The sequence below is a fragment of the Zootoca vivipara genome, chromosome 9, assembly GCF_965207765.1.
Source record: "Zootoca vivipara chromosome 9, rZooViv2.hap1.1, whole genome shotgun sequence".
Classification (NCBI taxonomy): domain Eukaryota; kingdom Metazoa; phylum Chordata; class Lepidosauria; order Squamata; family Lacertidae; genus Zootoca; species Zootoca vivipara.
This window is the reverse complement of record NC_142592.1, coordinates 70,815,114-70,842,373: the sequence shown is the minus strand read 5'-3', so window position 1 is coordinate 70,842,373 and position 27,260 is coordinate 70,815,114. Positions and strand designations below refer to the sequence as shown.

At 55.5% G+C, this 27,260-nt stretch overlaps 1 protein-coding gene across 1 annotated transcript in view; it reads right to left on the bottom strand.

The window, feature by feature from the left end:
• The window catches only part of SND1 (staphylococcal nuclease and tudor domain containing 1), a 219,504-nt gene that overhangs the window by 160,026 nt on the left and 32,218 nt on the right, over positions 1-27,260 (bottom strand). The window contains exon 10 of the mRNA XM_060279344.2: positions 27,003-27,116. Coding sequence (XP_060135327.2) covers positions 27,003-27,116 — 114 coding nt within the window. The remainder of the gene's footprint in view (positions 1-27,002; positions 27,117-27,260) is intronic.

Sequence of the window (27,260 nt, the reverse complement as noted above, 5' to 3'; positions counted from 1 at the left end):
TGGGATGGGCCAGCCCTCCCCGGGGCAAGGCACAGAGGAGCCTCGGAGGGAAATCCCTGAAGCTTCCGGCTGGGAGCAGGCACTCACCTTCCTCACGCAAATCCCCTTGCACACCTGCCTGTCCCAAAGGTACCTGAGGCACTGTGCTCCTAAATCTTCCCACCCGGCCAGGAGAAACAACCTTGGTGGAATAGCCAGGGGGTGGGAGGTCTCCTCCCCTACAGACCCCAACCCATCGCTGCGTTCTTCAGGAGAAGGGACCCTGCAGACTCCAGCCTACCCAGGAGGCCCACGACTCACAACGTGGAAATCAGTGGTGGCCCTGCCCTTCGGAACTCCCTGCCACTGTATATCGGCGGCAGAGGCCTTTGCTAGGGCCTTTCCAACAGCCTTCCCAAATCTTTATTCCAGCCGGCGACCGCCTTGGCCTTGAACCGGCTCTACATATGTGCTCCTGTTGTTTTGAGCTGTTTCTGTATTCCTAACTGCGATCATATACGTTGACACGCCGTCAATTGCTTCAGGGTGCCTCGTGGGAAGAGAGGCACAAATGAAATGAAGGCAGCCACCGAGGCAGTTTCCCCCTTTCCCTTGCTCCTGCTATTTAAAGGGGCAGCCTGCCTGGCCAAGGCACACAAGATGAAGGCAGACACTGCAAGGGGGGGGGGGAGGAGGAGATGAAGAAGAAGAAGAAGAAGAAGAAGAAGAAGAAGAAGAAGAAGAAGAAGAAGAAGAAGAAGAAGAAGAAGAAGAAGAAGAAGAAGAAGAAGAAGAGATCCTGCGCATCCCAAATGCCAAGCTTTGTCTGTCAAGACAGGTGACAGATTACAGGAAGGAAAGGAGAAGAAATAGAAGATTTACCAGAGGAAAAAAAATGGGGGGGGGCCTAAAATTTTGGGGTGACAAGGCACTTCACAAGCAGCTAGAAAGGAGCGCTCCCTAACTCAGCCAGAAGGTGCCTTCCTGCAGGGCTTGGCCAAAGTCGCTGCCTGGGCCTAACCTCCTCCAAGGCCCCGGAAGATGGAGGCTGGCTCCACCTCCAGCACCCTGACAGCAGGGGAGAGTAAAAGACGATATCAAGACATCTACCTGCCCAGGGCCAGGTGCAGAAGCCTCCCTTGCTTGTCTTTGAATAGGAGGAAGGAGGCAGAGAGGCACGGCTCACCTCTGGAACTCTCTGCCACAGGAGGCAGCGATGGCCACCATCCAGGTGGCTTGAAAAGAGGACGAGTCAAATGCAAAACAGCAAGGCACCTGAATCCCAGTTGCTGGAAGCCACAGGAGCAGGGGGGGGGGCGGCTCTTGAGCTAATATTCAGCTTCCAGGTTTCCCATAATGCATTGTTTAAATATTTGATTGGCAGCCACCCAGAGTGGCTGGGGAGACTCAGCCAGATGGGCGGGGTACAAATAATATATTATTATTATTATTATTATTATTATTATTATTATTATTGGCATCCGATTGGGCACTGTGAGAACAGGAGGCTGGACTAGATGGGCAATTGGGCCTAATCCAACAGGCTCTTTTGTGTTCTTATGTGCACCGGAGCAGAGGGTGGTCCTGGGTGCCCAATTCAGCAGCCTCAGCTCCCCGGCCTCCTCCCCTCCCGATTTCCAAGGGGGCTCTTCAAACATGCATCCAGTCACGCCCCCCCTGCAAATCTCTGCACCGCTTTGGGCCCAATTCTGCCCGATCATCGCAAGGGGGCAAGCTGGAAATATTCCGGGTGGCATCATTGGCACAGGTGAGATTTCATCTCATGACTCTGCCCCCCCCCCCAGTGTTTAGGCCCCCGATTAGAAAAGGCAAGTCGAATCCTCCAGAGTCTTGGGGGATTCAGGGCTGTGGGAGAAGCTGCAGCATTTGTAGCTTAGGAAAGAAAGGTGACTGAAGGGGGAAGCGAGGAGAGAAAATTACAATTTTATACGTGGGGTGGAGAAAGGAGATATAGATCATTTCCTCTCTCCCACGCGCCTAATTCTGCACTGAACTGAGAGGCGCCCAGTGAAATCAATCAGCAGGAAATTTGGACGAGGCAAAAGGAAATCCTTCTTCACGGATCACGCAATTGATTTACGGCCTCAGCAAAACATGATAAATGTCAGGGGCCTGGCACAAAACGAGGCAGTGGCGTTCTGCGGCCATGGCCAGCCGGCCGGCACTCTGCCCTCTCCGGAAGACGCCATTCCGCCCTACGCTGGCTTTCCAGGCTCCCGCCACCCGCTCCATTCAATCAGTCACCATTTCATGGTCGACAGACACACCCAGGGCCCAGCACCACCAAGGGCTTTCTTTCTCCTATAGGCTTCATGTCCAGCGCCTGCAAACTTTGGGGATTCCTCTAAGAGGACCAGCAGCCGGAGAACAGAGATGGTTGCTAGGAGGAGACAGGAGGATGGAAAGCCTGTAGACCTGAAGGAGCGTCTCCATGCCCATCGTCCAGCCCGAACACTGAGGTCCAGCTCCGAGGGCCTTCTGGCAGTTCCCTCCCTGCGAGAAGCCAAGTTACAGGGAACCAGGCATAGGGCCTTCTCAGTGGCGGCACCCACCCTGTGGAACGCCCTCCCTTCAGACGTCAAGGAAATAGACAACTGACTTTTAGAAGACATCTGACGGCAACCCTGTTTAGGGAAGTTTTTAATGTTTGAGCTTTTATTGTCTTTTTAATATTCTGTTGGGAGCTGCCCAGAGTGGCTGGGGAAACCCAGGGGCATCTCAAGGGGGTGCGGTCTGGCCCGGGTGTCGTACCTGGAGTGTGTGTGACAAAATTCCCCCCCCCCCCCGGTGGATCAGCATGGCAGCGCTCACACACCCCGGCGGGTGAATTATTGTGATTGCCGCGATCGTTGTTGTGAAAATATGCCCGCCTGGGGTGTGAATGCCGCCTGCGCAAACACCTTCCCTTACAAAAGCTCAACAACTTTGGGAAACATTCCCTAAAATTTCAATGTGGGGGGTGACACACACAAAAATCACACCCGGGTACCACCTGACCTTGCTACGCCTCTGGGGAAACCCAGACAGATGGGCGGGGTATAAATATTATTAGATATATATATATATATACCGTGTTTCCCCTTTTTTAATACATAGTCAAAAAGTAAGCCAGGGCAGGGTTTTTAAGCATTTGAGACATATAAGACATACCCTGAAAATAAGCCATACTTCAGTGCCGCGCGGCGCAAGACCACCAAGTGCCCCAGCCAGCTAGTGGGACCCAGCACGCCGGCCGCTACAGGAGGGGGAAGCCTGCCGGGTTGGGACAGTGCCCGGAAGCGGCTGCGCAGCAGCCGATAAAGCGTGCAGCAGCCGCACGGAGCACCGAGGGCACAAGCCAGCAGGATCCAGCTCCTGCAATGCCGGCTGCGGCAGGAGGAGGAAGCCTGCCGGGTCGGGTCGGCGCCCGGAAGCGGCGGCGACTGCAGCGCTAACAAAGCGCGAAGCGGCGCCGCACGGAGCACCAAGGGCACGAGCGGCAGGAGGAAAGAGAGAGAGGCTCGTTACTTGCGGCACTTTAAGAGAAACGATCTCCACATTCCGAGCTTCCCTTTTGCGCGTGCGGGCGTGTTAAAGCCCCAGTCGGTTCACTCCCCGCTTCCTCATCGCCATCCCTCCCTTTCAAACGTTGCCTCGGCCCCGCAGACCCCTCCCTGGCCATCTTCCCCTAAGTGCGGTGCTGCTTCGTGCTTTGACAACGCTGCAGCAACCGCCACTTCCGACAAAGCGCAAAGCAGCACCGCACTCTCTCTGTGTGTGCGCGCGCGTCCGTCTCTGTGTGTGCGCGCGCGTCTCTCTCTCCCCGTGCTGGTCTGTCTCTGTCTCTCTCTGTGTGTGTGCACGTCTGTCTCCCCCCCCCCCCGTGTGCACGTCTGTCTCTCTGTGTTTGCGCGCGCGTCTCTCCCCCCCCCCCCGTGTGCACATCTCTGTGTGCATGCGTCTCTCTCTCTCTTCCCCCCCCCTCCACAATTCCCTGTTCAAGAGCTGAGTGAATTCACAGTTGAATCTTGCTTCAACACTGATGTTTACAATATACCATAGTATCCTGCACTGCAGCTGAGGGCTAGAGTAGACAGGGCAGGTGGTGTGACATACACAACATGAAACTTCCAATAAAGTAGTAAAGGAACTGACAGTTCAAATGTGAAGATTGTAGAGGCAGACTTGGCAAACTCTTCTGTGAACTGTCATGGCATGTAATCTGATGCTTTTGGAAGCATAAAGTGGCTCCAGTCGGGTGTACATTTGCCCAATGGGGAAGGTAATGGTATCTTCCTGGGCAATGCTGCTTACAGATGTTCTATGGCCATAGGGTGGTTCAGAATGGCTTCACCTTCTGGCTTTTTAAAAAACTGACATCCCCTCCCCGTCTAGTTTTGCCAAGAGACCCACTGCAAATCTGGAGGAGGAGTGGCTTTGGCGGGCTCTGAATAATCTCTCTCTCCCTTTCTCCTGGAGGAGGATCTGGTGTGTAGGACTTACAAACCTTCAGAGACCCAGCTCTTGGGGGGGGGGCTTTTGGACACCACGCTTTGCCTCCCCTCCGATTGGGAACATTCTGGCATCACAGGAGGTGGCCAAGCGGGTGGTGTCACTTCCGCACCGCCCCCCGCAAGACTTGGCAGTTCTGGAGGGCACCAAGGAAGAGGCGAGGCTGGACACTGCGCCTCCGAGCAACAGCTCCAGCCCCGCCGGCAGCACCCTTAAGACAGCCCTGGATAAATGTACTGTAGATTGCTTTACCATACCGGTACTTATGTGGTAATAAAAAAATAAGACACCACCTGAAAATAAGCCACCATGTGTTTTTTTGAGGAAAAAAAGTTATAAGACGGTGTCTTAAAAAAGGGGAAACACGGTATATATATATATATATATATATATATATATATATATATAATCAAAGGATGTCATATAGAGGAAGGAGAAAGGTTGTTTTCTGCTGCTCCAGAGAAGCGGACACGGAGCAATGGATTCAAGCTACAAGAAAGAAGATTCCACCTAAACATTAGGAAGAACTTCCTGACAGTAAGAGCTGTTCGGCAGTGGAATTTGCTTCCAAGGAGTGTGGTGGAGTCTCCTTCTTTGGAGGTCTTTAAGCAGAGGCTTGACAGGCATATGTCAAGAATGCTTTGATGGTGTTTCCTGCTTGGCAGGGGGTTGGACTGGATGGCCCTTGTGGTCTCTTCCAACTCTATGATTCTATGGGTCTCCAGGTGTGGCTTGGCAAAGTCACCCATCCTTGCCCTCCCTGACCTTTGGGGCCACATCCTGGCCGGAGCCGAGAGGAGCTGGAGCCCCAGAACATCTGGAGAACCACCGGCATCCCTCTCCCCCATGCCTGGTCTATAGGATAGCTACACAGAGATAGTTCAGGAGAAGTGTGCATTCAAGTACATCTCCCCTTGGCCGGACGCAGCCGGGCTCTCCTTGGCAGGAGCTGAGCCAGCTGCTGTGGGCGCTTATGCAGGGAAATCAAAGCATGGGTTTTTTTGTTTTTTGCTTTTCCACGCTTTTAATCTCTCTCTCTCTCTCTCTCCCTCTCTCCTGGGGAACTTTCTCGAGAGATCTCCCCAGCCCTTCTCCTGCCACCCCACTCTTTGTTTGGGGAGGATCATCTCCTTTCCAGCCACGGTCACCGCAGCGTCCGGCAAACTCATAGATTTCTTCAGACCCAGAGACTTATTAGAAGCTCATTAGCAAAGTCCAATTAAAAGGAGAAAATCGGCTGCTTGAGCCGAGCCAAAAAAAGAACTTCCATCTTAATCACTTTCATTATCAAAACAGGCTCCCTGCTGGAGCCCAGTAATTGCAAGCCAACCATTTTAACAAGATTTGCTTGTTATCAGGCTGTATTGACGGTGCGAATACTAGGCGGCTCTGCTCTCGGGGCCCCTCCCCAGAATAAGGAGGCGGGCGGACCAGGGAGGGCAGAGACCCACCCACATGCCCACCCCAGGGAGGCCTCTGGCACCCAGCCCTCCCTAGCCCCCACTCATCCACTTGAGAGGAGGAGGAGGCTCTTTCCAGGGCTTTGGCAGCCATCCTAAAAACATGAGCGCTTGCTGGATCAGGCCAAAGGAGGCCCATCTAGGCCAGCTTCTTCTCCCAGGGGCCAACCAGTGGCCCCAACGGGAAGCTCCCAGGCAGGGCCTGAGCACAAGAGCAACACTCTCCCCTCCTGCTGGTACTCGGAAGCATTGCTTTCTCCAGCTGTGGAGACCCGGCAGAGCCCTCCTGGCTGAAAGTCCTGGGAGAGCTGCTCCCTGCCTTGCAGGCCTTTCGCCCACCTGGCCTGGGAGGGCGGAGCCTGGACTGACTCCAGCTGCAAAAGCTGAGGCTGCAGAACAGACTCCCGGGCTGTGATGTAATTTGGGGAGAGGGGTGTTACTGTTCTTGATCTAAACTTTTTGAATCTGTATTTTAGATATTATGATTTTGGAGGAAATTGTTAATACTAATGGTAATATAATAATAATAATAATAATAATAATAATAATAATAATAATAATAATAATAATAATATATTTATACACCACTCATCTGGCTGGGTTTCCCCAGCTACTCTGCGCAGCTCCCAACAGAATATGAAAAACACGATGTTCAATTTGGTTGTGTACACCTTGATGTTTTGTTTGCGGTTTATAACTACTTTTGCTGTATTTGCAGTTATGCCATTTTTTAACATGCCGCAAGCCACCCACCTTGAGCGTGCTTTTAACTTTGGAAATAAAATGGTTGGTTATCCCCTCCATAAATTTGTCTAATCTCCTTTTAAAGCCATCGAGATTGATGGATGCCCCTGCCTCCTGTGGCAGTGAGTTCCACAGGCACACGGGAAGAGCACCTGCTGGATCAGGCCATTGCCCCACCACCACCAGCCAGCCCAGCCTCCTGTTGTCATAGGGGTCAAGCAGATGCTTCATAGGGCATTTTAGACTTCCATTTGAACTTTTCCATCTCCTGTTCTCCGGCCAATCAGCTTGAGAGGCAGCCCTCCTCCTCCTCCTCCTCCTCCTCCTCCTCCTCCATCTCTCGCTACGCTATGCGTCCCTGCATGGAGAGAGGCTGCTGCTTGTTGCCATTCTCCATCCTCCTTTACGGAGTTTGCATCTATTCCACTTTTCGTCCAGGGACCTCATGGCGGCACCAGCGATTTCCTTCCCCCCATGCTATCCACTCCACAACCCTGCGAGGTGGGCTGGGAGACAATGAGCAGCCCAAGGCCACAAAGCGAACTTCGGGGGGCTGAGGGGGCATTTCAACCCTGATCTCCCAGGTCCACCACATGTCTGGAAGGAAGAGGTGGAACGGCATGACCTGGGGGAGGGGGGTAACCTTTGCGGGGTCCCTTGCCAGCAGTCCTGAAGGCAAAGACTCAGTGCCCACTTCTCAGGCAGCAATCCCCATGGAATCCCTCTCTTCTTCTTTATTGCAAAATCTCAACCCAAAAAAATGAGTTTTAGATCATCGCCAAAATCGACACCGCCAACATGGGCTTCCATGCATCCGAAATTTCCCAGACATTCCGGATGCATGGCAACATTCCCGACGCGTGGCAACACGGGAGGTGTTGACAGCAGCAGGGACCACACCTGAACCAAGGAAAGACACTTCTCTCTGGCTGTTAAGAAAACTGCAATGTTGAAGAGTCGGCTGTTTCTTTGCAAAGGCGGAGAAGGAGGAGTAGAGCAGCCAAGGTGGGGGGGGGGGTGAGAAACTTTCCTTTCAGCAGAGAAGCCACTGTTAAAGCAGCAGCAGCAGCAGCCCCCCCCCCCCCAAGGCCAGGAGACACTTTCCGGTTGAGTTAGAATGATGCAATGGTGGGGTTGGAAGGGACCCCATGGGTCATCTAGACCAACCCCCAGCAACGCAGGAATTGCAGCTAGGCATCTGGTGCTTGACTGGCTGCAGCATCTTTGCAAGGGAGGAGGAGGATCGGCAGAAAACCAGACCAGCTTGGCCACCCACCCCCGTGACCTCCTGCAAGCCCTCCAAGTCCCGTGGGTGCTGGCTGGCCCTGCCGCCCCCAAACAGGCATGCAGAGTGACAGTGGAACAGACTCCCTCCAAAGGGGGTGGGCTCTCCTTCCCTGGAGGCTTTTAAGCAGAGCTCGGATGGCCCTCTGTCCTGGATGCTTGAGCTGAGATCCGGGCATCGCAGGGGGTTGGACTAGAGGACCTTTGGGGGTTCCCTTCCAACTCTATGATTCTATGGCCGCGTGGCTTGCAGCCGCCAGCAGCTTCCTGCTCCTCCACGAATTTGCCTACATCCCTCAAAGGCAAAGGCAAGCTTCGTGGGGCAGCCAGCCTGGGATGGGGAGGGTCCAGAATTCTCTTCTCCACTGCGAAGGGACCCTGTGGCGGGGGGGGGGGGGTCTGCCTTGCTTTTTGGTTCTTGGGGCAGAGAAGGAGGGAAGGGCTCAATCCTGAGCTGATCTGTTCTGCAGAGAGGCCTTTCCCCGCCACCCGCTCTCCACAGGCCACTGATCTCAACCGTTTCTGCAGCAGCCAATTAGGAACAGAAAGCCCAAGACCCCTAATTTCGATGCCAGCTGCCCAAGGAGGAGCCTTTTGATCACTAAGCTGGAAATCACCTTTAATCATCCAATTTAACGTGTTTTAAGACGTGAAAGGCCCAGCAAAGCGCCCAGCTGTGCCCTTGATGCCACGCCAGCTCTCGCCGGGATGAAAGCAACCAGCCTGCCCTTTAAGGCTCTTCCCCCCCCACCCCCCAAAGACACCCACAACCTCGATCTGGGCACTCCAAGGACTCCTCTGGGGCGCCTGTGATGCTCTCCGCCGGGTAGCTGGTCAAACAAGGGCTCCCCACGAGACTCCTGGGCAAGGCAGGCAGGCGGGGCAACGCAGCCACACGCACAGAAATAGCCGATAAAAAGAACCCCCATCAGCACCACAGAATTTGAGGACAGCTCCACATAACAGCACTGAAACCCCAAAGGAATCAGGAATTCCTTTTATTCTTGTTATTGTGACTGCCCCCCCCCCCAGCTCCTGCAAAGAGCACAGGGGCTTTCGAGGGAGGCAGGACCTCCTCACCCACCACTGTCGCCATCGTTTTATTATTTATACCCCACCCATGCCGAGAGCTGAGTCCAGAGCAGCCCCCACCCAGCCGAGGAGGAAGCACATCAGGCCAGAGCAGACTTCCTCAAACTCGGTCCTCCAGATGTTTTTGAGACTACAGTTCCCATCATCCCTGACCACTGGTCGTGCTAGCTAGGGATCATGGGAGTTGTAGTCCCAAAACATCTGGAGGGCCGAGGTTGAGGAAGCCTGGGCCAGAGGCTCACCTGGCCAAACATCCAGTATTGGCAGCGGTCAAGCAGGTGCCCCCAAAGGGAAACCCACAAGCACAAGAGCAAAAGAAGGGGGCATGCGCACAAAAGCTCATACCAATGACAAACTTAGCTGGTCTCTAAGGTGCTCCTGGAAGGAATTCTTTTATTGGGATTCAGAAGCAACGCTGACCCTCCCAGCCCCACGGCCGGGGCTGCCCGTTCCTCTCCAGCAGACCTGGCTGATCCTAGCCAGAGCAGGACGCCGCTGCCAGCCTGGCATAGAGGAGGTCCCTGGCCCCCCGAGCTGGAGTTTGAGGGCCGCATTGATGCTCGCAGGGTCCCTACGGACGCACGCACACACACACACCCCGCCATCGCCTGAGTGGCAGCCGCCTCAAATCAATGGAGTTGTTTGTCTTGTCAGCTTGCGTTACACGTCGTACGACTTGTTAGATAATCAGCCCAGGCAGGGCAATCTGTTATTCCCAGGGGAGCCCGGCCAGAGAACCAAATGCATCCGCCTCCCAGGGAGAGATCTGTGGTGGCAGAAGCCAATTAGCCAGTTGCCCCAGCTGGACGGGATCTCCGCAAGGCCAGCACAGCCACTCGGGGACCCCGGCCACATCTTCATCAGCAGGAGGCAGCCGAAAGAGGGAGGCAACAACCTAAGGAGAACCAGTAGAAAGGTGCGGGCTGGGGGTGGGGACACCCGTCGGATCCAGCGAGCCTGCACCCCCTCGCTGCTTCTGGGCAGACCCAGCAGGATGATAAAATCATAGAATCATAGAGTTGGAAGAGACCACAAGGGCCATCCAGTCCCACCCCCTGCCAAGCAGGAAACACCATCAAAGCATTCTTGACATATGGCTGTCAAGCCTCTGCTTAAAGACCTCCAAAGAAGGAGACTCCACCACACTTCTTGGCAGCAAATTCCACTGTTGAACAGCTCTTACTGTCAGGATCCATGGGTGCTAGAGAGCCATGGTTTGGTCCCTGGTCCATCCCTGGAGCAGCCTAACTCGAGGGAAGCAGCGTGGCAGTCAGGTTTGCTGGGGCTGCTGCCCAACTATTCTGCATGATGAGCAGTTTAGCTGTGGAACTCACTGCCACAGGAGACAACTTTCAAAGAGGACTGGACAAATCCAGGGAGGGCTCTGGGTGGCTCCTCGCCATGACGGCTGTGACCTTCCCTCCACAGCGGGAGGCAGCCATGCTTCTGAATCCCAGTTGCTGGGAAAGGGAGGAGGGGAGATTTGCTCTGCTTCTCGGGGACCCATTTGGGCATCTGGTTGGGCACCGTAAGAAGAGGAGGCTGGACTAGATGGGCCCCCTTTGGCCCGATGCAGCAGAGGAATTCTTACATTCTTATCTCTGCCTACGGCCTCCGAGAGGCCAATTCCTCATAGCAGGGAAGACCCCCCCCCTAGGTGCACAGAGACCCACAGCAGGACCATGAGCCTCTCAGTGCCCAGAAGGAGAGGGTGGGACCCCCTTCCCATGGGCCTGGGGCAATGGCTGTGGGCAAGCAGGTCAGGAGCCAGCAAGGGGGGGGGCACGTTGCAGGCAGAGCAGGGAGTTTGAGGAGCGGGGGGGGGGGCTGAAGGTCATTGGTTTGCGAGAGGCATGCGTTCCTGCGAGCAGCTCAGAGCTCAGTGCCACATTTCTGGAAAGTGCCTGATCTGGCTCAATGGAGCCCAGGAATGAGACAAAGCAGCGGCAGGAGGGGCGCTGCCCCCCCCCAGCACCTCTAGCCCCACAGAAACAGCTGGCTCCAGGGGCCATTGCGCTTCCTGATGAGCCAAATCCCACCCAAGCAGTGAGGTGCCCCTCCTGGCTCGCAGGGAGCCCCCCAGCTCCCCCGGCCAGCAGATGCTTGAGGAAGAGAGAGAGAGATGCCTCCTATCCGATCCCCTCCGAGGCGGGAAATGGATTCCTCCTCCCTTCCGCTTTGCCACTAAGGACTCCCGCTTTGTGCTCCAGAACGATGGAGAAGGGACCCATTTCAGGCAGGCCAGCAGAGAGGCAATGAAGAGCTTCTGGAGGAGAATTCAATTTATCGGATGCTGGCGCACTGGCTCCCAGCGGTGAGCCCCTCGCTCTCTCGCTCTCCCCACCCCCGGCTCCTCTTCCCTAGTGCCAGCACAGGGGCTGGAGAGGCGCAGAAGGGGCTGAGAGAAGAGGGCTTGGGCGAACCTGCATGCCACCCCCAGGGCGGAGCGAAGGAGGCCTTCCGCAAGAGGGAATCCCCCAGCACCCAGGGCTATGGGGGTGGGGGGTCAGCGCTTGGAAGCCAGCTAGAACTGGGTCAGAGGAACGCAGTGGCTGGTGGGGTGCCCAGGCAGGGGGCCAAATCCAGACAGAGAGACTTCAGGGCAGGGGGTCGCCCTGGTTGATGACTTAAAAGGCTTTGCAAAGGGGCCAGAGTAAACAAATCGTAGAAGTAGCAGCAATTCAATACGAACCAGCATTTTATTAACCAACACGTCAACATTTCAATAACCATATTGAACGTTTCAACTAGCGAAGGCAAAGGAGCACCTCAGAGTTTTAAAAGAGCCTCTCGAGCTCCAGGAGCCACACGCAGGGAAGGTCTGGCACAAACCTCAAAGGCAGCGCATGGAGCATGAGGTTTGGGGAAGGAAAGTAACAAGGGGGCAAGCCAACAAGTGAGATCAGAAGCACCCGGGACACGGGGGGAAAGCAGTGCATTTTAAAAGAACCGAGAACCGCTCTGCATGAAGAGGGAGGGGCACCTGGCACGATGCCCCCCCATGGCAGGCAGGGATGCTTTAGCCGAGATTCCTGCATTGCAGGGGGGTGGGCTGGATGACCCTCGGGGTCCCTTCCAACTCAACAGTTCTAGGACTGTAGGATTCTTGACCAGCTGGTATCTGCAGCAATGCAAAAAGGGCCCCCCATCATGTCCCGACCTGCAGCAGGCCTGCCCCCCAAAAGCCTCCTCTCCCCACTCCCTCCATGCCCATCAAACGGGAAGGGTCATTGTGCAGGAACCGCAGGGAGGGCGACACGCCTTGCGCCACCCTCAGTGTGCCCTATGTTGCCATACGTGCGTCGTACATGTGGAGGAAAACCTTAAACACGTTGCAGAGTTCTGCAGAGTTCCCAGAAATAGACCGAGGCTACCGTACCTCATTCAGCAGAGCTTTCCTTGTGCTGAAGGCAAACGTAGCGTAATGGTTATCAAATGCAATACAATCAGGATTGGCTCAGTCCATGCAAAATCCAGTTGCAGCATTTCTAAACTTGACTCATAATAAGACTAAACCTTAGCACTAAGCATCCTATGTACATAAACAGGAACACCATACCGGAAGGAGGAGAGAAAGAAAGAGAAGAGAAGAGTAAAACCCAGGCTCCTTTTGGCGTATACAGTGGTACCTCTGGTTGCGGGCGGGATCCGTTCCAGAGGTTCAGTCGGATCCTGAGGTTTCTGCAACCTGAGGACTGCTTCTGCGCATGCATGCACGGCGAAACACTTCTGGGTTTGCCGCTTTTGCAACCCGAAGTTTACGTTACCCGAGGGTGACATTAGCCGAAGTGCTACTGTGGTCAGCCTGACCTTAATTGGAAGAGAACGAATTCAAAGCAGCTTCTCTGAAGGTATAACCCAAACAATCATTAAGCCTTCTGCCTCTGCTTCTCTCACACAGAGAAGCTTCTGGAATTAATCAGAATGGGAAAGAAAAGGAAAGATATCTACACATGAGACCAATACTTTCTGCACTAAGAAATGCAAACTGGCACCGTGCCCCCTGGAGGGCTACACAGAAGCTCCCCCCACAGCCGCTGCAGGGAGCACAAGACCTGCCCCCCATTGGCTGCTGCAGCAGCTTGGCACCATCCTGCTGCCTTCACCACTCTGCAAAAAAATGGGGCAATGGGGGGGGGGCGGCACTGCCAGAGCAACACACACACAAAAAGGAGTCAGCCAGCCCAGAGCTATCTGCCGAGCTGCGTGTGCGAGTCCGCAGGCACGAGGCCGCTTCCCAAGGCAGGCTGGCAGGATCTGAACTGGCCTGACCAACAATTGCCAGCTTGGCTGGGCAGCTCCTCCTCTGAAAGAAGGGAGACACAGACAAACACACACACACACACACACCCCGCGCTCTAAGAGTGAAGGGCACCTGCCTTGGCCAATGTGGCATGTGGGCAGGAGCAGCTGGGCCAGCGAGTGACAGCGGCACCTGCCCACCCATCAGAGCCTCTGCCAGCCCTGGCATCGGGGCACAGCGGCACCTGGCAGGCTTGGCCACCAGATGGGTCCAGGGGGTGGGGAGGCCGACAAGCTTCGCCAGGCATGGCAGAAGCAGCAGTAGCAGGACTTGGGAGGCTGCCCAGCACGGGAGGAGCGAGGCTTCGCAGGAAGAGGAAGAGGATGGAAGCTTGGGGGGGGGAGAGACTTGGGTTCTCCTCAAGGAGAGGGAGAAGGGGTGGTAGCAGTGGTGGAGGGGGAGCAAGGGCTGCCCCCCACAGTGGTCTCAAGGCCATCTGGTGAAACACAGAAAATAATTCAGGAAAACCCACCAATGGGAAGCACCAATGGTAACAAAGCAGGATGGGACCAGCCCCCTCCTGCCATGTCACCAGGTGGTCCTAAGCCAGAGGGGATTTCCCGAAGGCCCACCAAGCTCTCTGAACAGGGCAGCTCTCTCTCTGGGGGATGTTTGGCCAACCACCTGCAACAGACGCACCGGCCTTGCAGTGCTGTGAAACAACCGTCTCCCAAAGCCGCAGGGTTGAAAGGGACTCCCAGGGGTCATCTAGTCCGCCCCCCGCTGCAAGGCAGGAATCACCCCTGAGCTAATTCAAGGGAGCCCCATCCTCTCTGTCCCACTTTGGCCGGCACTTCCCCACCTAACCTGGCTGTGGCGGGACGGAGAGGGAGATCTCCTCAGTTTAAGCACAGCTTTCCCTGCAAGGGTCCACCATGGAACCGAGAAGTTCGGCCGGCCGGCATTCAGAGGCTCCCTTCCTGACGCGGAGCTGTGCCATTAAGCCACCTCGGCCCAATTCTCCCTTTGAAAGGGAAGCCATCTCTTGCCTCCGGGTCCTCAGATCCTCTGACAGCCCCTTAACTGACCGGGCTCATTAGCAGAGGGAGAGAGGCAGAGGCGGAGACGTCAAGACAGGAAGAGCATTTAATTTGCTGGAAATTGAGGTGAACTGCAGATCCTCAAGTTCTGACGTGCTGGTTAAGTTCTGACACCCCCAGCACTAATTGGGATGCCATTTCAACAACTGGGTTTATTATCATCGTTGGGGGTTTTTCAATAAAAAAAAATAAGCCTGTGTGCAAAATCTGGAAAGTATGAGGTGCACATCCTTGATTTTGGCCTGGGAGGTACATTCCCCTTGAAAGGTTCGCAGAGAAGAAGGGCATCAGCAGCTACGAGTGTCAGGAGTATGGGCAGGAGTCCGGCTCTGGGGCCTGTAGTGCTTTGCAGGACTGGGGCATGCCTCAACTTGTGCTGGAGAAGCAAGGAGTGGCCACTCAGGTGAGGCCTCAGCTTGTGCTGGAGAAGCAAGGAGTGGCCATCCAGGTGAGGCCACTTGATACCTCACTGCACCTGGTGGCAGGAGCTGGGAGGGATAAAAGCTCGGCATTTCCCTTCAGCTCTTGGCCACAGCAACACTATCCCTGCCTGGTTGCCTCTGGCCTCTTGCTCCTTGGACCCTCGCCTTGCCAACGCCTTGCTCCTCGACCCTTGGACCTTTGCCTTGCCGACGCCTTGCTCCTTGACTCCCAGACCTTCACCTCTGCCTTGCTCCTTGACCCTGCAACTGCCTGCTGCTGGACCCTCAGCCCTGCACATGTTCCTGCTTCTCCATCACCATCTTGCCTCTGGTCCTGACGTCCTCAGTCAGGACTTCAACCGCCCGCCGACCGGGGCGTGACAGTGAGGAACGGTGGTGCCCTCCTGGGCTGGCTCAAATGAGCATCACTCAGAACTGAGTGCAGAGAGGAGAGTTGGGAAAGTGCTCTTCAGCCCCTGGGCAGTGGCATTATGGGGTGCCGCAGGGCACAATTCGATCCCCGGTGCTATTAAATATCTATATGAAGCCACTGGGAGGGGTGGTCAAGGATTTGAGAGTGAGGTGCCCTCCGTGTGCTGCCGACACTGGGCTCAGTTTCACCATAGCATCTGAATCCAGGGCTGAGATTGATAAGGAAAAACAAGCTGAGCTCGAATCCTGGCACGGCCCCGTGTCTAGGAAACCGGTCCACTGCCTTCCCTGGAAAGCGTTGGCCTCCCTGAAGGAGCAGGGGCACAGTCTGCGTCAAGCTCTGTCCCTCCGTCAGCAGCTGGTAGGAGCTGCAATCGAAACATCTGGCAGGTGGCAGGTTGGCAAAAGGTGGCCGGGGGCTATGCCAGCCAAAGCCAGAGAGAGAGCACGGCATCCAGCCAGGCACATGGCTGGCGTCCTCAAGGTGAAACGCCACGCGGCTCACATCCAAAGGCAGAAGCCAGGAGGACTCTCCTCCCAGCAGGGAGCCTGGTGCCAGCGTGGCACACGCAGAGCAGACAGGAGGAACTTGGGCTGCAAACTCCGCTGCAAATAAGTCTGGTGATTGCAGAAGCCTCTCCCAAAGCCAGCCTATGACTCCACGGGCCGACACTGTGTGGGCCTCACTCTGGGGGAGCCACAAACGCTTCCCCTCTACTGCACGGGGCTGGCTTTGCCCTAAGCCTCCTGCCCCCTGGCATGCAGCCTGGCCCCTTCCACTCCCAAAGTGGGCAGGCAGGCAGGCAGGCAGCTGCAAGACACTGGCAGGCAGTTTATCAGGCAGCGAGATCCTGAGCGTGTGCTCAAGGGCCACCATCCAGAGAGTCGGGGCTGGTGCCGCGAAGGCTGCTTCGCTTCCAAGTGACAGGTCCCTTCGGTTGCTATGGCGATGGTGCTCCTCTCACCCATCCCTCCCTGCCTTGACGGAGCCTTCTGCCACTCTTTCCTGGAGGAGGAGACTTGCTCCGTTCCCCGGGTGCTAAAAGGTGATCAGCATGCGTTAGCACAGCGGCTTCCCAGTTCAAATTCTCAGGTACGCTGCAGGGCCAGCCTGGACACCGCCCAGGATAGCTTCCTCCTGGATTATCTGCCTGCCTTTTGCCACTTTGGGGCTGCCAGTGCCTGCCCGCACCCAGGGCGGCCAGCGTGGAGCCTGCCTGGCACGGCAAAAGAGCAGGAAGGAGCCTTGGGGGGCCTGGCCTCTCGCTCTGAACGGCAGACTCTGCAGTGGCGGCTGCTCCTCCTACGCTGCAGAGGCCCTCTTTCCTGGCTCGCCTCATCCCCTCCTTCGCCTTAAAATAGGTCAGGGCTTGGGCTGCCTCCTCTCCCCAATGGCAGATCTCGCTATTAATTCACTCGGAGAGAGACAAGGCCCCCGGCTTGCTCAGCTCGAAAGCGGAGAGGCTTTTAGCTATCTGGAGGACGAAAGTGGCCTGTAGCCAGAAATCCCGGCCTGAAGCGAAAATCAGATGCTCAGATTTGGACGCCCCGGACGGCAAGGGAGCCTGCAAGGCCCACTAACAGCTCCCAGCCAGCTGCACCCTGCAGCCCCACGAAGCATCCAGCCTGTGGCTTGTGGGGGGGGGGTTTGAGGAAATGGGGCTCACATGGCCGCTGCCACCAACAGCAGCGCCACTCCTCCCTCGGCAAAGGCAGGCCACTCCATGAGGGCTGCTTCAGGGCCAGAGTCTGTGCCAGGATTGCCAAGAATGCCCATCTGTTGAGCAATGACCCCACATTCACCACCACCCCAAACTCAACAGAGGCTGCCTGGAACCAGAGGCAAAAGCTGGAAGGGGGGCAGAGGAGGAGGACCGCCGAGGTGGAGATGTTTGGAGGAGCTGGAGGTGTTGAGCCTGGAAAAGAGGAGACGCAATAGCCACCTTCAAATATCTTAAGGGCTGTCACACAGAGGAAGGAGCAAGCTCCGGAGGGTAGGGCTTGAACCCATGGCTTCAAGGGACAAGAAAGGAGATTATGACTAAACATCAGGAAGAACTTTCTGGCGCTAAAAGCCGTTCAACAGTGGAATGGTCTCCCACAGAAGGTGGTGGACTCAGCTTCCTTTTAAAGAGATACTGGGTGGCCCTCTGTCAGCGGCTTTTAGCTGTGATTCCTGCAATGCAGAGGGCTGGACTGGATGACCCTCGAGGTCCCTTCCAACTCTGCAATGCTACGATTCTGCAAATTCCTCCTCTTCAGGGATACTGCAGTTCCTAACCAGCAGGTGCTCCCTTCGTACGGTGACTTCATCCATCCTCGAAACGGCTCCAGGTGAAGCACGAGAAAACCCACAGTGAATAGGGTGGGGGGCCCGAAGGCTGCATAACCAGAAGCCCCCAAAGACAGGAAGGCTCCACCTCTTAGCAGAGCCTCTCCCCCTCTCTTGCAGACGACAAAGAGGCTGCCTAAACTGCAGCTCGCATGCCTGCCCCCACCCCCTTGGTTGCACACAGAGACCGAGAAACCGGGGAGAAAAAGTGCAGAGCGGACACAGGAGAGTTGTGCAAACTAATCACTTTTTCCACTAGAGAGAGCAATTCTGCCTCGGGGGCACAAGCAGGTTCGTGCGCAGCAGCTTCCTGGAAAGCGGCTCGGCCGCCCGTTAAATATTGACGAGGCTGCCGCTGCTGGGGAATATTCGCACCCTGCCTCCCCGCCACTCTCCGTGCCCCCAAACACCCGGCACTCGGGCGCAGCCGGAGCGAACGCTTCGGGAGCCACAGCGGCAGATGAGAGGCAGCCGCCATCAGCTCCCTTACACGAGGGCGCGAGCAGCTTCCCGTGATCCTTGCAGCGCAATTTAGCGGAGGCAAGAGGCCGATCTGGTTGGTCTTTCCTCGCTCCGCGAGTGCCGGAATGCCGCTTTGTGGCAAACACTCCCAAATCCAGGGCCTGGCGGAACAGGGCAATGGGCAGTGCAGTCCATCGGAGGGAATCTCTCGGCCGAAGACCGGCAGTGGCAGAGTTTGGCCGGCAGGACGAGGCAGCGCCTAGGGAACCTGTGGAACTCCCTCCCACAGGAGCAGCTATGCTTCTGAATCTCATCTGCTGGGAGAGTGGCTCTTGGGCCGAGATCCTTGCAGGTTCCCCACTGGGGCAAAGGGTCCGCCACTGTGAGAACAGAAGGCTGGACTAGAAGGGCCATGGGCTGGATCCAGCGGATTCTTCTTAGGTTCTCAAGCAAAGGGCCCAGCTGGAATCTCTCTTTCCACACACACATGCAGAGTGGATTGGGAAACAGCAGCTTACTAGTGGCAAACAAAGGTTGCAAGCCCCCCCCATACACACTCCTGCCCCACAGACACCCCCCTCCTGGAGGAAGGTGCTTTCAGGGACACCCCTGAAAAGGACCACTGAGTGTGACTAACAGCAAGTCAGAAGCTTCCAGGTTAATTAATTTGCAGCAAGCGTGAGCATCACAAGCAGAGGAGAACGATCCCCTTTTCAGCGCTGGGGGCAGAAGGCGGCTCCTGCAAGCCAAAGATTCTTGCACGAAATAACCAAGGAGTGGGGGGCGGGCAGCATAGTACCCCCACACACACACCCCTTGTTTCATGGGAGGGCTGCCCCTCCTCCTCCGTGGGGCTCAGAGAGCCGGCGCAAAGAGGCTCCGTTAGCAGGAGCTGGTTGGAGGCGCAGCGATTGCAAGCTGCCCTATTTGCTGCGGGAAAGCGGAAAGCGGAAAGCGGTGGCTTCCCGAAGTAAAGGCTGGCAATTCTTAAAGCGCTGTGTGATTTGAGACCTTCGGAACGGCTATTTTTAAACCGGCAAGGAGAATAAGCCACCACTCCAGAAGAGGCAGCCTGAAGCAACGGCAGGTATCCTGGTCAGCTGACTGCCAGCTGCCTCCAAAGGCTTAGGCGGCAGCTCTAAAAGGAGGCCGGCCCCCACCTGAGCCCCCCTCTCTCTCCCTCCGCCTCATCCATGGGCGCCAGGCCAGGGGGGCTCTGGTTGAGCAACGGCACAGCCCTAAGAGCGCTAGAGACATCCTCCTCTCCGTCAGCCCAGCCCTCGGGCTCTTGAGCCGGGCCTGGGCATCGCCCCACGGCCACCCTCCCCAGGAAGGAGCCCCTTGGCTGGCGCTGCAGAAAGGAGAGGCGAAGTGATCCTCCTCTCGCTTATTTAAAAGAGCGCTCCCAGCGCCACATAAATATCTTCATAATCAGCAAATGACAGGGCAGGGAAGAGACGGCAATGACGGCTGTTTAATGGAGTTTGGATAAAATACGACTTTTCCCCAGACTTGCCGGAGCGCAGCCATCGCCACCGGTTGGAGCAGGCAGCAGAGGGGGCGGAAGAATCCGGTGTCCGAGTCAGACACGCTGCCCGATCCAGCTCAGGGCTTCCCGCACGGACTGGCCCACCCCGGTTGCAAGCAGGGAGCACCCCCAGCTCTGCCCTATAGATGCCCCCAGCGGGGATCGGCCCTGGTGCCTTCTGCAGGCCAAGCAGATGTCCTCGCTGCCCTGTTTGAGCACAAACCCTGCAGAGCCAGGAAAAGGCACCGCTGGGCTCCGTGGAGTGACAGCCTGGCCTGGCGCAAAGCTTTGCCTGCGTGTACACAGAGCCGCACGTGCTCCAGGGGACGGAGGCCCAGCAATGCAACACTTGGGCACAGGCTGGCAGGCCACACCACCTGGGCGCCAACTGCAGTGGGAGGTGCTTGGGGGGAAGCGCTTGAGGGACCCTAGGGAGAGGGGCACCGGAAGTCACTCTGCTCCTCCCAGCCCCCTGCTGCCTCCAAATTCTGCCAGAGAAGTGGGCATCTGGGGAGGGGGGGCATGGGGGCCAGGAAGCCACCTCCAGGCGCCCGCCATGGGAGATCTCAGCCGCTTTGACTGACTCCTGCACTCAGGTTTCATTTAGCGCATGGTGACGCAGGCAGGAGATGAAAGGTGGCAGGAGTTTATTACACCGAATTTTCAGTTTGTCAGTTTCCATCTATGATACCAGAAGCCACTTGCCTTCCCAGGCGCTCGAGACGCTGCGGCGGCGGCAGCAGCCCAGAGTCAGGCCAGCCCAGTGCTTGCCCGCTTGGCCAGACAGGACAGACCATGGGGGGCAATGAACAGAGACCCCACACCAACGTTGTGAAGCCCCCTCCCTGCCTTGCACTGGGCCACCCCTGGCGCCTCCCCACGCAAGCCCCCAGCCCCCTCCCCAACACCACCAGGACTCCTTGAGGCCAGGCAAGGGATCTTTGGGGAAAGTCCCATATGCCCAGAGACTAGGGGAAATAGGAAGGCCCAAACATTTGTTTTTTAGATGCCCCTTTTATGACGAGGTACGCAGAGATACCATTGCCCCCCAACTGGAAAGGCTTGCTGACCTTCCGGACAAGCCTAAACTTAACGCTCTCCTCTTATGCAAAGATTAAAAGATGACCTGGATGGTCGCCAGATTCTGCTCACAGATTTGTAGGCGCAGACCATCCTCCCGGGAAAAAATTAAGTCTTCTGGGAAAACAGTCGAAGTGAGTCTCTAGGGTGATAGGGCCAATCTGTATGGTATCTCAAACTTTAAATTTTAGGTTCTCACGTGTCTATGCGTTTAACTTAGTTTTAATTCTTAAGCTGTTTGCTGTATACTGTTTTAAATGCATATTTCATTCTTGTGAAAGCTGTCCTAGATGTGCCTTTTGAGCTGGTCTATAACCGTAATAAACCAAGGGGGGAAAATGAGGCCAGGCAAGCCCTTGCCATCCACATGCCACCCAGGCAAGGGCTGCTGCCCACCCTCTCTGTGGCCACTGGCTGGGAGGGGGCCACCGGCCAGGTCTCCACAACCCAGAGACCCTAGCAACCCCTCAATTCCTTCATCCAAGTCATTCATAAAGACGATGAACAACAACCGGCCCAGGCAGAACCCTGTGGCCCCCCACTGGGCACCTTTTTCCCATGAAGGAGCACTCTTTGGGTTCAGTCAGTCAACCAGCTACAAATCCACCGAACCGTTACCTCGTTCAACCCACATTTTACCAGCTATCATGGGCGGTTTTGTCAAAAGGCTTGCTTGAATCAAGATATACTCCACAGCGTTTCCCTGATCCACCAAGTTTGTAATTCCATCAAATAAAGAAATCAGATTGGTCTGGCATGACTTATTTTTGTTCTAGGTCCGGACCTTCCCTGGTATCAATGTCAAGCTCACCAGAGTTATAGAATCATAGAGTTGGAAGAGACCACAAGGGCCATCCAGTCAAACCCCCTGCCGAGCAGGAAACACCATCAAAGCATTCTTGACATATGGCTGTCAAGCCTCTGCTTAAAGACCTCCAAAGAAGGAGACTCCACCACACTCCTTGGTAGCAAATTCCACTGCCGAACAGCTCTTACTGAGTTACCTGGGTCTTCCTCCCCCCCCCCCTTTTTGAAGATGGGGACAACATTTGCCCGCCTCCAGTCTGTAGGGACCTCACCTGTTCTCCAAGAATTCTCAAAGATCATAGGCAAAGGCTCTGAAATTACGTCCGCAAGCTCCTTTCGTCCCCTTGGGTGCAGCTCATCAGGCCCTGGAGGTGAGAGTCCTGGCCAGCTGAACAGCAGCAGCATTGTAGTGTTTTATTTGTTGCATTTCAGCAGATCAGAGCTTCCTATCTCTTACCACAATCACAGACTCAAAGAACCATAGAGTCGGAAGGGACCCCAAGCGTCATCCAGTCCAACCCCCGCTAAAGCATCCCTGGCAGATGGCCATCCAGACTCTGCTTAAAAGCCTCCCATGAACACGAGGCCCCCCCTTTCTGAATAGACCCGCCCTGCAAGGGGCGTCCGGGGCCTCTTCTGACTGAGGCCAAAGGCCAGTGAGGATCTGTCCTCGAGAGATTATTGGACATGAGGCCTTCGTGGCCGCAGTTCCCACTCTGAGCTGCTTCTCTCCAGACACCTGGCAGCCTTCCTTGTCCTGGAAACCATGTGCAGAACATCCAGGGGAGTTTCTCGTGGCTGGGAAAGCGCTAGCATGAGCCATTCACACCCCAAGTGGTTACAGACAGGATTGCCTGAATGGCTGCCTGCAAGACTTGGCCCCTCGTCTAAGATGAACGTCTGAGGCCCCACTTACGTGTCCAGCAGGGGGATTGATTAGGCTGGCAAACAGGCCAGGCGGGCCTTCTCAGTGGTGGCCCCGAAGGAGGTGCCTGATCTTGCTCGCTCTCCAAATTATTCCTCAGCACGTCTCAACTCTTCTTTTGCCAACCCCAATGCCTTGCCCCCACCTTCGCGGCATCCAGTACGGCGAGGAAGCAGGGCCCAATCCCTTCCCTTTCGTGGTTCATAGCTGGGCTCCTGACTGTCTCCCTCTGCATTCACAGCCCTCTTCTGCCAGCTACCTACCGTAGTCTCTCTGCCCCAGAAATCCCCCCCCCCGCCCACTATTCCTGCCGCTCTCTTTGCAGGGCACTTCACCTTCGCTCCCCCTAATCCCTGCCTCCTGCCTATCTCCACCATCTCTGGCATCAGCCTTCCACCCCCCCCCCCCCGGACTTAATCGCCTCTCGCCTCCTGCAGCCCAGCCAGCACCCTTCCTTATCTCCATCTCTTAAACCTTTTGTCTCTCCGCATATGAGCTTCATAATCTCTTTCAATATATGCACAGCAACATTTCAAAGCTTTCTCCCTTTAGGGAGAAACCCGCTAAAAATCCATTGTCTTTAGAGCGGATGAGCTCACCGGGTGCTGAGGCACCTTCCAAGGCTCCCGGCAGCGCTCCCCCAACGCCCCACGGTTTAGGGGCTTAGCCCCACGCCAGCCCCCAGCACAAGGGGGCCTCTGGTGTGGAATGACGCCCCTTTCTGGTGTATGACACAGCCTTTCCAAAACATTGCTTTTCCCAGGCAAAGACGGGGCCACGCTACCTACACTGACTGACAGCAGTAGCAACAGAAGAGCCTGGTTGTGGCAGGATCAGGCCAAGGGGTGCCCCTCTAGTCCAACATGCCAGTCCCATAGGGGCCAAGCAGAAGCCTGGCTCCCTGGCCGGCCCCACACTGCGTGTGTTACAACAGCCAAGAAAAGGCAATAAAATACCGCAAGGCGTGCAGAAGCAGAGGGGAGAGGCGTTTTCCTCCATCTCTCCTAACAGGAAAACTTGATTACAGGTAGGTAGCCGTGTTGGTCTGGGTCGAAGTAAAATAAAAAAATCCCTTCAGTAGCACCTTAAAGACCAACTAAGTTTTTATTTTGGTATGAGCTTTCGTGTGCATGCATCTGAAGAAGTGTGCATGCACACGAAAGCTTATACCAAAATAAAAACTTAGTAGGTCTTTAAGGTGCTACTGAAGGAATTCTTTTATTTTACTAGGAAAACTTGAGGCCTTCCCATGGAGCTGTACATTCTTTGTTTCTTCAGCTTGTAAACCACCTTGGAGAACAGGACGATGGCCCTCTTTGGCCTGATCCAAAAGGAGCTTCATGTTCTTATGGAGAAACTCTGGGCACACTGACTGAGGTCTAGAAGACCCTCCCTCCCGCAGCCGCCACAGGCCCAGTTCCCCACCCGCAAAATCCCCCTTGCGGGGAACTCCAACCTTCCTTCCACTCCAAGCAGAGGCTGCAGGAATGAATGTCTCATTATGTTCCGGGCCAAAACACAAGCGAGCGCCAGACACATTCAAATAGCTCCTTGCTCTCCAATTATCCTCGTCCTCCCCTCTTGACCGCGGGGGTAGCTCCTCGCTGCGCCTCCTTCGCCGACCCTCCCAAGCCACAAAAGCGGGAGAAGGAACCTCAGCGCAGCGCCCGGCGCCGAATTTCCACGGAAGCCTCGTGGCAACGGGATGAGCGGATGCTGCCAAGAGGCGCCCTTGGAAACCTCCCGCTTCCTAATCCAAGCGGGACGGAGACAGAGAGCTCCTTCCAAAATGAAGCTAGAAAAAGCAGCAGCTGATCTGCATGTGCAAAACTCACTTGCTCTGATAAGATTTGCACACTGGAGTAATTTGTACGCCTGGGACACTGTGAGGTCAGAGAGAGGCAATGGAAAAGGCCAAAGGCTCTTTTGGCAGGAGATCCCAGGGGAAGCAGCAATGCGGCTGCTATGAGAGTCCAGCGGGGCCCACACCCTGCAAGGGGCCTCAGGCTCCTGATGAAAAATTGCTATTTTTTAATTTTAAAAAGGGTAATTTGCTTTGAGAACCACCCAGCTTTGGCCACTGGGCAAGAGAACAATGGGACATAATTGCACAAATTAAATCATCTGCCACTTGCCAGGGAACAGGGGGGGGGGATGATAGAGGACCTTTGTCTAGCATGAGGCTGCATCTCCTTGTGGTGAGGGAGCCCGGGGTGGGGGGCAGAGACACCCCACACACAATGTGCACCCTTCCCTCATCCCACCCTGCCCCTCCTTTCCTGGCATTTGGCCCCCATTGCTCTCCCCACAACCAGGCTTCCCATACTCAGCCCATCCTCACATTAAATGGGGGGTTTTTAAATGCTCGCCCTGTGAGCAACTGAGCTCCCCAGAGGGGGAGGCTGCACAGACCAGAAGTATCTGTCCATCCTGGGTAATATTCAAAGCAGCTCTCGATAAACACCCAACGGCAGCCAAGGACACGGAAAGCAATAAACGAATCGAGCAGAAACCATTCAAAAGGGCCTGAAAAGATGAGGGGCTTTATCCACTCCCCCCCCCAAAAAAACAGGCTTCCTCCTCCCGCCTCCATGTGCCCCCCCCCACCCGGGTGAACCTTCAAAATCTGCTCAGGAGGGTTGGAGCACTTCTGGGTGGGGGGCAGAAAAGGAAGGGGGGCCCCCTGGGGCAAGCAGAACTCCACAGCCCAATAAAGGCAGCCTTTATGAAGAAAATTTATCTTCCAATATAACGAAATCTTGACTTGTGATGGAGCCTCCAGGAACAGCGAAGGCCTGCGGGGGGTGGGGGGGTGGGGGGGTGGGGAGGCAGTGCAGAGACCGGCCTCCGCCAAGGAAGACCCCCGAGCCCCTCTCTCCCACTGGAGGCAAGCAGGGTAGCTCACCAGACAAGCATTTGGGAAAAGACGGTGGTCCCAACACTCGGGACTTAATTCCAAGGCTTTGGGTGGTTCTCTTCCCTTTACTGTTTTTCAGTTTAAACGGCCACGGGGTGCTTTTCAGGCAGAAGAACGCGAATAAACTCGTGAAACAGAAAACCTAGGGACCAGAAGCAGGCAAGGACCCCGAAGACATCGCCTGCGGCAACAGCCAGAAACCCAAATCCAACTACCGTAACTCAGGGCCAGCGTAACAGAATAATTTCTCCCAAAATCTCTAGGACTCTTTTATGTTGAAACGCAGCCAAGGAGAGAGGCAACCTTAAATCAATGACTTCCCTTCGTCTCCTTCCGTGGTTCATTTTGCACACCATCCATCTCTGCATCTTTTACCTCAACTAAACCATTCAGTAATCCATTGTTACAACCACCAGAACTGACTTTCACTCAATGCCACCAGCGTTTTTAAATGAGCACAATTCTTCTGTGGTCCATGGGGTCACAAAGAGTCGGACACGACTAAACGACTAAACAACAACATCAATTCTTCTTTGGTTGGGACCTCGATCGTTTCCCCGGGGCCGCAGTAGTGGCATACATTAAAAGTCTTTTCTGACACCTGGAAATTTCCCTCTGAATTATCCCCAACACAAAAGACTCTGGTTATTTTTGGAAAGGTACTTTTAAACATTTTTTCCCAATTCATTATACAGTGGACCCTCAAGTTACATAATCCTTGGGTTGCGAACGCAGCAAACCCAGAAGTGTATATTTCTGGGCTTTGCTATGCGCACATGCGCAGAAGTGCTCAGTTGCGACATGCGTGTGCACAGATTGGCGCCTCCGGTTACAAAATTTTGGGGATAAGGCCAGACCTCCGAAACGGATCCCGTTCGTAACCGGAGGTCTCACTGTATATCATTTCCCAATACTCTTTTACCCTTTTACAAGTCCACCACCTATAATCAAACGTACCCTCAACCTCATTACATCTCATTCAATGGCTTTGTTGAGATTCCTGCACTGCTGGGGGCTGGGCTGGATGACCCTTGGGTGTCCCTTCCAACTCTAGCAATCTCTGATTCTATGGTTCTATGGCCTTCTTCTCCAGGCCAGGCATGCACAGTCCGTTTCGAGGCCCCCAGCCAACCATCCCTCTGCCTTTTCTCAGCCAAACGGGGTGGGGAGACGGGGGACTGCCCTCCACCACCACCCCAAGCCAAGGGGGGAGACCACCACTGAGGATTCCCAAGGCTCACAAGCCACGGCTGCCACCGGTGACCACCGGGGAAAGCCGCCCTGAGCTCCTCAATGGAGCAGCAGGAGAACGACAGGCACAAAAAGCTCTACAAAACTGTAGGGTCCCCACAGCAATAATCCAGAATTACTTGGCAGAGACTCCACTGCCAGCCACACACCCCTTTCCCAAGCCGAGATCTGGGATCACTTTGAACAAACGTCCACGGTTCTTAGGCCTACTCAGTGGAGAGACTGAGACATTAGGGGGGGGAAGCAATGGGGCAAACAGTGGGCAGTCCCTCCTCCCCCCAAAACTGCCCCTCTTCAGACAGAGGCTCTCCTGGAAATGGGACGGCACGCAAGAAAGTGGATTTTGAGCCAGCCGGCACAGGCACTCTCCTCCCCTGGCCCAAGAGACGCAGCCTCCCCCCCTGCAGGAGCCCTTCCCTGGGCGCAGCCTACCTGGGTGCCTTCGCCTTCCAGCCGAGGGGGGCGGATGCTGGAGAGGTGGACCGTTTTGTAGTCGCCCGAGTTGAGCTTCACCACGATGGCGTCTGCGTTCAGCACCTGCATCACCTGCAGGAGGAGAGGAACAAAGCCAGAGGTCAGAACCGGCCGGCAGCCACGGGTCTGGGAGAGGCGGGGGTCAGGGGTTCGTTTTGCTCTTGCTCTTGTTTCTATTATGCATTGTGTGTTTCTGCTTTGTGAACCACCCTGAGA